This window comes from Centroberyx gerrardi, chromosome 4, assembly GCF_048128805.1.
Source record: "Centroberyx gerrardi isolate f3 chromosome 4, fCenGer3.hap1.cur.20231027, whole genome shotgun sequence".
NCBI classification, from domain to species: Eukaryota; Metazoa; Chordata; class Actinopteri; order Beryciformes; family Berycidae; genus Centroberyx; species Centroberyx gerrardi.
Genome location: NC_136000.1, coordinates 20,024,436 through 20,034,853, shown reverse-complemented (window position 1 = coordinate 20,034,853; position 10,418 = coordinate 20,024,436). Strand labels below are relative to the sequence as shown.

The window sequence follows — 10,418 nt, the reverse complement described above, 5'->3', positions numbered from 1 at the left end:
CTACATTATTAAAAGCAATCACAAACATAGAAAAAAGGGACAATTATAATTTCAAAGTGCTTTGCCCTCTGTTACATTTATGGGGAATAAATAATATAAAATGTATTTATTTTATTTATATGAAAATAATTTTCAAAATCCCCAATAGCGCATTGGTCTATCAACATTTGTTTCTGACACTACTCCATGAGGAATAATCACAATGTGATAATGTCTAACATTATATCTTTGTTTTCACGACAGTGGGAGGAAGAACACTGATGAGTGTGCAGTTTTCATTAAAGCATGCCTCATCACTGTAATAATAATAATTATTAGTAGTAGTGGTAGAAGTGGTAATAGTAGTAGTATTTATTTATCCATAAATAATAAATACAACACTTAATTTATATAGCACTTTTCAAAACAAAGTTACTAAGTGCTTTACAGAGACAAGGAACTAAAACACCAGTAATAAAATCAGATTAAAGCGCAAGATAACAACATAAAGATAAAAGCCTATTAAATCAACACTGAATAAAAGTAGAACCTAAAACAACATAAAAGAAATAAGAGCAATAAAAAACACAAAAGGTGAGTGAAATAAAACAATTATAAAAAAGGCTTTGTTGTGAAATAAGGTTTCTAGTAGGGATTTAAGAGATGACAGACTCAGTATAGGACCTCTGACGGAAAAAGTCCAATCACCTTTAGTGTTCAGCCTGGATCTAGGGACAGCTAGAGGTTCTCAGGCTAACTTCAGGCTCATATAGGGTCATAAGGTCCGAGATGTAACTTGGGGTAGACCACATTGAGCCTTTAAAACTAACAGTAACATCTTAAATGAACAGGACGCTGTGCAGGGAAGCTAGAATGGGGGTGATATGGTCCCGTCTCCTAGTCTTGGTTAAAAGTCTGGCTGCAGCGTTTTGCACCATTTACAGACAGCTGAGGGCGATCTTGTTTAGACAGGAGTAGAGGGAGTTGCAGTGGTCTAGACATGATGAAACAGAGGCACGGATTATTACTTTCAGAGATCAGTTGAGGAGAGGCAAGGTCTTATTTTGGAAATATTTTTTAGCTGTAGGAAACATGACTGAGCAACCCTCTTTACCTGAGAGTCAAAACTAAGCTCTCAAATACTGTACTTGTTTCTAGGTGTGGGCATAAAGATGAACAACAACAAGAGGAACAACAATTTATTATTTCCCTCATAGTATGTTGTTAGACCCCAATGACGATGTTGAATAAATGTATTAACTTCAAAGATGTTCAGAGAATCTTAAGTTTTAATGTTTACAAGTTTTTTCTCCCAAACTCAGTTGCGTATCTTTCTTCTGCCTACATGGTTACTGAGTGAGCAGAGAGGAAATGGAACGGTGCGCGAGCCCTAAAGTCTTCCCTCTCCACACAATATTGTGTGCTACGTCACCTCGGTGCACATGGCATGCTCGTACGTCGTGCGCATGCTTGAAAACCACATGCTAAGTGTTTTTGTTGTTGTAGGGGGCCCACTTTGCTCAATAGCACTACTAGTGGCCGAAAACTTCATTGTTCATCTTATATCTTACAGTAATATCTGACATAATATCTGGCAATCCGTACAGCTGTTTAGGCTACTTGGGTCGGGTTACATGGATTTATGGATATATAAAGTTGCATATCGTCAGCATAGCAACACATATACACATATATATATATATATATATATATATATATATATATATATATATATATATATATATATATATATATATATATTTGTGAATGTCAGCAAGAGTTGGATTTCCTTTGCCAGTGTTGGCATGACAGCCGAGGACAGAAGAAATATGTTTAGCAATTAAGAATTGATACTGAGGACACTGAGTGTTTTTGTGTGTGGGTGGTTGGGGGATGTGACAGAGCAAGAGATCATCTGCAGATGCAGCTTAATTATTAACGTCTGGTGTGTTCTGTGGAGTTTACCATGTAATTTTTTGTAGCTCATGTCCAATGCCATGCCCCCTCTCTCTCCAATCTTTCCTGTTGCTCTCCACTATATACCGATTAATGAGGTCGAAATCCACCCAAAGAAATAACAATACGCTTCTGAGGCTGTGCAGGGGAAGGTAATTTTCACAAAATTGCATGTTGCAGGCTTTAAATTAATTTATTATGGAGTTTTATAAATAAAGTAGAGACAAATAAATAAAAAGATAGATAATAAAGAAGATAACAACCATAGAGCAACATCCATCTAGGTACATATTGCATGCAGCTCAACTCTCAAGCAAAGTCTCTGTTTATAAATATCAAGTCAACATGACTAATGCGTAATCATAATCATATATCATGTTTTCATTTATTGGTGAATTGGAGGGTGAAATAAATGCATAATCTAGATAAATTATTATTGACGGATTATTTACCTCTTCTTAATCTGTAGAAAAACGATTTAATTTGAAATACAGCAGCATGTTGAGTTATATTGAGTGACACGCTGTGCTCAGCTTCAACATGTTAACACAACTGTGTCAGGACATCCACTGCAGGCCCAGAAGAGATTTTTTGACATTTGGATATTAAAAGGATTGAATTCCTTTTGGGAATGCAGTGCCACCTTTGAGGCGTTTCAATATGCTTAGTGAAAATGCATCACTGTGGCTTGTTGATATGGTATGCATCGGTTTACTCAGCAGTGGCCTAATCTCTAGACACTGGCTCAAGGGGAGAATGCTTTCCACCAGTGAGATGCATCTAATACTCATTTTAAGATTAACAGTGTCAAACCACCTGCATGTAAAATACCACCACACCAGTGATAACATCTACAGTGTATTAATCCAATCTATTCATTGAGTCGGTCATGGTTTGTTCGGCACATGTCTGTGTGGAGGATGGAGAGAGGGAGCAGAGCAAGAGGAAAAGGCTCGCGGTGGGTATCCCTCCCACGTTGGATTCCGGCTCATATCGGGAGCTGTTGCAAAACTGCTGGCAAGCCATTATCAAGAACTGACCTGATTTGATTTGTATCTCATTAATCTCTCTCTCTGTCTCTCTCTCCCTCTCCCTCTCTCCCTCTCTCTAAAATACAGCGACATACACACATACAGTTTCATTATGTTAGTCTCACCAACCTTCCTCCTCTCGCACGACACTTCCCTCCCCCTGCAGTCTCCCGACATCCTTCCCCTTCCATGCTATTCGCATCACATGCCAAGCGGTGTCAAAGCCCGGGCTTCTGCCAGTCAGTCTTCACAAAAAAGCTCATAATGACTGGGCACTCAAGCATTAACTGTGTGAAGAAAGCCTCAGCCAGTTCCGTCTCACTTTACTCGCTTTTCAAATGCAGCCATGAATGTGTCTGTGATGAAGGGAGACAGCAGAATGTTTGTTGGCCATGGAGAGAGAGGGGAAAGGGATACGCTTAATGCTTTTTGCCCGTGGTAGAATCAGACACTCTTGTCTGTTTTATGTATTTGGACTAAACTGTTGTGAGGATTGCGAGCATGGTCACTGTACTGTGTGTGTGTGAGTGTGTGTGTGCGTGTGTACGCATGAGTAGGTACTCTGGATGACAAGGAGAGCTGAGCTATGTCAGCAAGGCAGCTTTTGTATTTGCGCAGTATGAGTGTCTCTGCTGGGAGGATATTGATTTGTTGTGTCATGCAAAAAGATGAGTCTCTTGTTTCTATGGCTGCCAAAGTTTATTCCCATTGGTTACCTTCAGGTGGTCTGATGGCAGCTCCAGTGTTTGCTTCCTAAATAAAATACCCCAGGGAGGGTTGGAGGGGAAGAGAGTGAAAAGCTGGAAAGGGTGAGAGGCTGGTTGATGCAGAACACTCTGATGTGGAGAAGACTCTGGCACACGTGATTGTTTACAGGCACATATACTGTATATATATTTATTTACTTGACTCATACCAGGCCTATGCAGTAGATAAAATATTCAACACTGAACTGAACTGTGCTGTCTACGGAGTTGGAGATTTGTGATTATGCGTTATCAGCTTGTATGGTAACTGTTCGTTAGCCTTAAAATAGATCAAACGGTTGCCCAGACTCCCCTCACTGGTCTCACTTAAATCCACTGCTGAAGAACGCCTTGTATACTATTATATAATTTCCCAAAAGAGATTTGCTTGCTTTTGGCTTTGGGCTAATCAATCATACATGTTTTCTAATGGACCTCACACTGCATTATGTTTTATGTTAAGTTGGAGGGGTAAGCTAAACTTTCCACCCATGTATTCTCAAAGAAAGCTTAACATAATGGTTTCATCCCTGACTTTACGTGCACTCAAACTGTATGATAACAGCTGAGAAACTAGTCTAGTGAAGTTGTTGCAAAGATTGCCAAAATTGTATGACTGCCATAAGTGTACACAGTAATTACTGTATTAATCCCCTTTATTTAAAGGGCCAACACATGGAGGGCAAGGTCTATTTTTCAGATGTAAAAAATAGTTTGCTTTGTACAACTGCTTTGATTAAATACATAATTAGAACCTTCATAATAACAGAAAAACAACAAAGACATTGCAAGACCAATGTGGTTTGAAATACCAAAGAGGTTTGAAAAACAAATCAATAGGCATTACAAAATAAGTCATCTAGTACACTGTATCTACATGCATTGGAATAGAATAGAATAGAATAGGATAGAATAGAATAGACCTTGTCTTGTATATGAAAATATTCAAACAATATATTCTTTCTAATGTGTGATGCGCAGGGTCATCACCACACGTTCAGCTTCATGTGCAAAGGTTTCTCATGGATTTTGACTACTCTACATTAAGCAGTGGCAGACTCTGATGATATCTGGCATCCATATTTGATACCTAACTAATTACAAGAGTGCACTGATTATAGACATTGACATTGTGGCATTTTATGACATGGCATGTCCAAGATGGCATACTTTTAAACAGCCATAGATGTGGGCAAGTATGGATTTTCTCCCTATTGTTGGCTTCAATGTGAAATGCTTCCATTTGTACACCAGAAATTAATTCACAAATGTTGCAGATCTTGCTCTTCAATTGTCTGCAGTCCTGCTAATCTGGGTCATACTTTAATACTCTCAGCCAGCCAAAGAGCCAGCTGGCAGTTCATAATCTGTTAGGAGGACAAAAGTTAAAAAAACGTATTCATTTCTTAATCTCATTTTCTTTATCTTTTTTCATCTAATTCCCTCGCTGCATTAAATCCAATTTTGCTGCTTTCATTGTCAGTAGAGGATGTATTGTTTTGCTTTGTAGATCAACTTCATCTTTTCTGCTGTCATGATTTGGATGCTGTACTGCTGATTCATTGTTTATCTCTTTTTCATGGTTTGATCTGTTGAAAAGGAGGATGAGTAAATAGTGGAAGAAGATAGATTCCTAATCTGTGGGATAGTTATTCACAAATCAAACCATAGGATTATTCAGTCGATTTTCTATTTAGTCACATTATTCATGGAAACTCACCTCGAAAATGCATTGTATTAATCTGAAAATAAATACGTACCGTGAATACTTTTAGACAATTTCAGTTTCAGTTTGAAAACTCAATTCTAGAAAAGTCACACGGTACCCTAAATTGTTACCATGGTCAATTGTTTGGCGCAGGGTCTTAATTCCTAACAAATTAAAACAGCCATAATAGAATGTGATTTTAAGCCTATGGTGTGTGATCCCTGTCACATTTGCCTGGTCCCCCGCATGAAAACACACTTTTTCCACCCTCAGGTTTTGGGTGCTTGGAATTTGAATTTTGTAATTGAAGAATTAATGGCGTCAGTAATCAAGCAATTAATCAGTAGTTACTGTAATAGCCTGTGTATTCATAAGTGAGGAGGGCAGGATTTTTGTTGCAGAATAGGCTATGTTGAACGTGTAGAACCAGAAAACACTGTAATCCCACAACAGCATTCAGTCCTGGAGCGTACTTATTCTCAGTGTTGTTTCTATTCTACTGAAGGAGGAGGTTGCAAAATTGGGGAAATCATATTATATTTCAGCACATAGTTATTTCTTAAGTATGTCTATCAATTTTGGATACAATTTGGATTGTCTGATATTCATGCATGTCTTCAGTATTTGCAAGATTCTGTTCTTTGCCCAATATTTGCCACTACCATCACATCATAGCAAAACTGAAATAAACTAGAAGGGCCCTCGGAGAGCGCAGACCTCCGCCAAGGTTCGTGCTATTATTGCTTGTTCGTGAGTCGGATCCGGATCCGCTCCAAAATGTAATGGGTTCTTCCTTGGCCCATGCTACACCCTTCCACGAACTGTCATGAAAATCGGGTCAGTAGTTTTTCCGTAATCCTGCTAACAGACAAACAAACAGACAAACAAACAAACAAACGGCACCGAAAACATAACAGGTAATACATAACCATGACAATGAAATGATTCTGCTTTATTTTCAACAACCTTTTTGCTTTTTTTTTTATCTTGGTTGTTCAAATCTGATTTGCTGATGCCTTTATGAATTCATTTTTTGCATCAGGGCTATTTTAATTTGTTTTATTTCCTTTACTTGTCATTCTTGAATTTCAAAATTTCAGTTGTTTTTCATTTTGAGCTCTCTTGCTTCACATTCTCCTCACATACTTGCCTTTGAGCAACTGTGAGTTGTAATCAGAAGTTTCTAGAGATCTTGACTCGATTGAAGGACTGGTCGGTGGTAAGCTTCCCTATTATTTATGTCCCCCCAGTCTCAAATATAAATCACACAACACAGCAGTCATAGCTGCTTTTCTTTCTTCTATCCTTCCTGCTGCAGAGATACAGCACAGAAGTTGGCGGCTACATTGTGATTTTGTTTTATGTGAGTGAGATTGAGAGTGCAAGCAGTACCGAGAAACAGAAATGGATATAAGACACACCACCAAGGCTGTAATCGGTTTGTGTGTGTGTGTGTGTGTGTGCTTGTGTGCGTGCATGTGCTGATGTATTGAATTTAGTGGCCTTGTTGTTAAATTATGCATCTATCCTTTATTGATTTTTTCTGGTCACAACAGAGAAAGAAAGCTCAAGCAGATGTTTAAGTGAAAACATTCAAATTACACACTCTGGCCAAGCAAAGAATTCAAGCACTCATTACTGACCTGAACATATTGAGGAACATCAAATGCTATAAATATCGACTAAATATTGTTTGTTTTTCAGAGCATTTTAATGATAATAATTTTAAGTGAAATGTGTGGATCTCAAAGTACCGTAGATTATATTCATTACACCTTTAGATCCAATCTCTAACATATCTCTCCTTTCTTTTTTCTCTTCTCATTCCAGTGTGCCCAAATCCTCTTTCCAAAGAGTGGAAGACCAGTCAATGAATTATGAATGTTAAACAAGATGACCTCCTCTCGGCAGCAGCAGACGATGAGAGGTCCTAGGTTGAACCGGGCCTTGTCCGACCCTTTGTTTGTGCTGCTCCTGGCCCTCCAGCTGCTGGTGGTGGCAGGGCTGGTACGTGCTCAGACGTGCCCCTCTGTCTGCTCCTGTAGTAACCAGTTCAGTAAGGTCATTTGCACACGCCGGGGCCTGCGGGATGTCCCTGATGGCATCTCCACCAACACACGCTACCTGAATCTGCAAGAAAATCTCATTCAGGTCATTAAGGTGGACAGCTTCAAGCACCTGAGACATCTGGAGATCCTGCAGCTGAGTAAAAACCACATCCGCAACATTGAGCTGGGGGCCTTCAATGGACTGGCCAGCCTCAATACCTTGGAGCTCTTTGATAACCGCCTCACCACCATCCCTAACGGGGCATTTGAGTACCTCTCTAAACTGAAGGAGCTTTGGCTGAGGAATAACCCCATAGAGAGCATCCCTTCCTATGCTTTCAACAGAGTGCCCTCATTACGGAGGTTGGACCTTGGGGAGCTCAAACGCCTTTCCTACATATCTGAGGGGGCCTTTGAAGGGCTGAGCAATCTGCGCTACCTAAATCTCGGCATGTGCAATCTGAAGGAAATTCCCAACCTTATCCCCCTAGTGAAGTTGGACGAACTGGAGATGTCGGGGAACCAGCTATCTGTCATCCGGCCTGGCTCCTTCAAAGGGCTCATCCACTTGCAGAAGTTATGGATGATGCATGCCCAGATCCAGACCATAGAGAGGAACTCCTTTGATGACCTGCAGTCGCTAGTGGAGCTCAATCTGGCCCACAACAACCTCACCCTATTGCCCCATGATCTCTTCACTCCCTTACATCACCTGGAGAGGGTGCACTTACACCACAACCCATGGAATTGTAACTGTGACATCCTCTGGCTAAGCTGGTGGCTCAAGGAGATGGTTCCAGCCAACACCAGCTGCTGCGCCCGCTGCAGCTCACCCACCAGCCACAAGGGGCGCTACATTGGCGAGCTGGACCAGAACTACTTTCACTGTTATGCTCCTGTTATTGTGGAGCCTCCGGCAGACCTAAATGTGACCGAGGGGAGTGCTGCGGAGTTGAAATGCAGAGCCAGCTCCCTGACCTCGGTGAGCTGGATTACACCTAATGGTTCCATCATGACACATGGTGCGTACAAGGTCAGAATCTCTGTGCTGAATGACGGCACGCTGAATTTCACCAATGTTACCATGCAGGACACAGGCACTTATACCTGCATGGTGAGTAATTCTGCAGGCAACACCACAGCATCTGCCACGCTCAATGTGTCCTCTACAGAGAACAGCAGTTTCAGCTACTTTACCACAGTGACAGTGGAGACCATAGAAACACCGCATAATGAGGGCTTCACCACTGTGCAGCAGAAGGTGGGCCCCACCCCCTCTGGTTCATGGGAGTCTGTTTCATCCACCTCGACGACTACCACCACAGTCCGGACCCCGCTCTCCACCCGCGCCACAGAGAAGACTTACACCATCCCCGTCACAGAGCTGGGTGGAGAGGGCTCCCTTAACGGATTGGACGAGGTAATGAAGACAACCAAGATCATTATCGGCTGCTTTGTGGCAATCACCCTCATGGCAGCTGTCATGCTGATCATCTTCTACAAGATGCGCAAACAACACCACCAGCAGAACCACCACGCACCCACGCGCACCATCGAGATCATCAATGTGGATGAGGATTGTGTAACGGGAGGGCCAGGCATGGAGGGCCACCTGACTCTGCCCCCGCTGGACCATGAGCACCTCAACCACTATAATACCTATAAGACTGCATACAACCACGCCACTATCAACTCCATACACAGCTCAGCGCACGAACCTTTGTTAATCCGGGCCAGCTCAAAAGACAATGTACAAGAGACCCAGATCTAATACTTTTTTCATAATGAGACATTATAAAGCTGAAGAAATTACCTAAGGACATTATTGACATTTGGTTGTGAGGACAGCGGCTGAGACAAGGTGGCACAGACTGACGTGTGTTTGGGTAATCAATGGTCGGTGATGTTTCTTCAATGACTTTGGGAACTAGGGTATGTCTACTGTTTCAAAAAGTGTCTTTACAAAACAGAAGTTATTTATTTAAGAAAAAAAAACTATTGTGGTTAAATCAAGAAAAAACTGTATTCTGCAATTATTTTTTCAGCACTTAATTCATTAATGTTTTTTTTTTTATTCCTTTCATTTGACAGAATTGGTTTACTAATATGCTTTCAAACTCTGTGTGAACACATCTGTCAAAGAAAAACTCCTGAAGTAAATTATGTTTATGGTATACAGCAGATTCCGGCTGCTATGAGATAGTAACCTTGTTTTCCCCGTGTATCAAAGAAATTTAGAGCACATTAGTGACTTTCTCTAGCCATGAATTAACTGATGAATTTGTTTGTGACCTTCTGTAATTGAGATGAATTAAAAGCTTGTTCATTAACCCTGAGAGTGAGCAACAGAACTCTCAGTGATGAAATTTGATAATAATTCAATATTTTATTAAACCTGTCACACACACACACACACACATTAAACACAGATGCTCTCTCGGCTCTGCCATCAATAGACCAAGGATCTTAAATGAGGGGAATATGACCTAAGTTCTACTACTGTAAAAATGAGGCCAACTATTAGAACTACATATCAGTTAATTTAAGTTCTATTGAGTATTTATGAAAGAAAATATCATCCGTTTTTGTGTTTCTTTTCCACATCCATCATATCATTTTATCCCTAATCTCTTCCTTTGATTCATGTTTTCAGCTTCGTAGCGATGACTTGAGATTATTATATAAAAGATGTCATTTACTAGCATAAATGCACGTCCTGATCTTTGAAGGACATGATACAGGAGCAATGTTGATGGCTACATTAGAATCAACAGGGACTGCAATTTGAAAATGGGTGGGGGGGGGGCATAATGTGGATAAATGGGCTATAAGGAACAAAAGTCTTCTGAAAAACTTTAGATGTTCTTAACTTGTGGCAAAATTACCCATCTCCATTGCCTCAAAATGTGTTCCATGTATCATGGCCTTACCTGTACCTTTAAAGGGTGCT

General features: G+C 40.6%; 1 protein-coding gene across 1 annotated transcript; it reads left to right on the top strand.

Annotated features, from left to right (window-relative positions):
- The first annotated feature begins 7,301 nt into the window (after window positions 1-7,301).
- LOC139908436 (leucine-rich repeat-containing protein 4C-like) lies at window positions 7,302-9,239 on the top strand. Its single transcript, XM_071895128.1, has one exon. It carries the CDS (start codon window positions 7,302-7,304, stop codon window positions 9,237-9,239), a length of 1,938 nt encoding a protein of 645 aa, XP_071751229.1.
- Window positions 9,240-10,418: the final 1,179 nt, after the last annotated feature.

Bases quoted from the DNA above. Each gene is read 5' to 3' on its own strand.
- LOC139908436 (XM_071895128.1), top strand. From the start codon at position 7,302: ATGTTAAACAAGATGACCTCCTCTCGGCAGCAGCAGACGATGAGAGGT.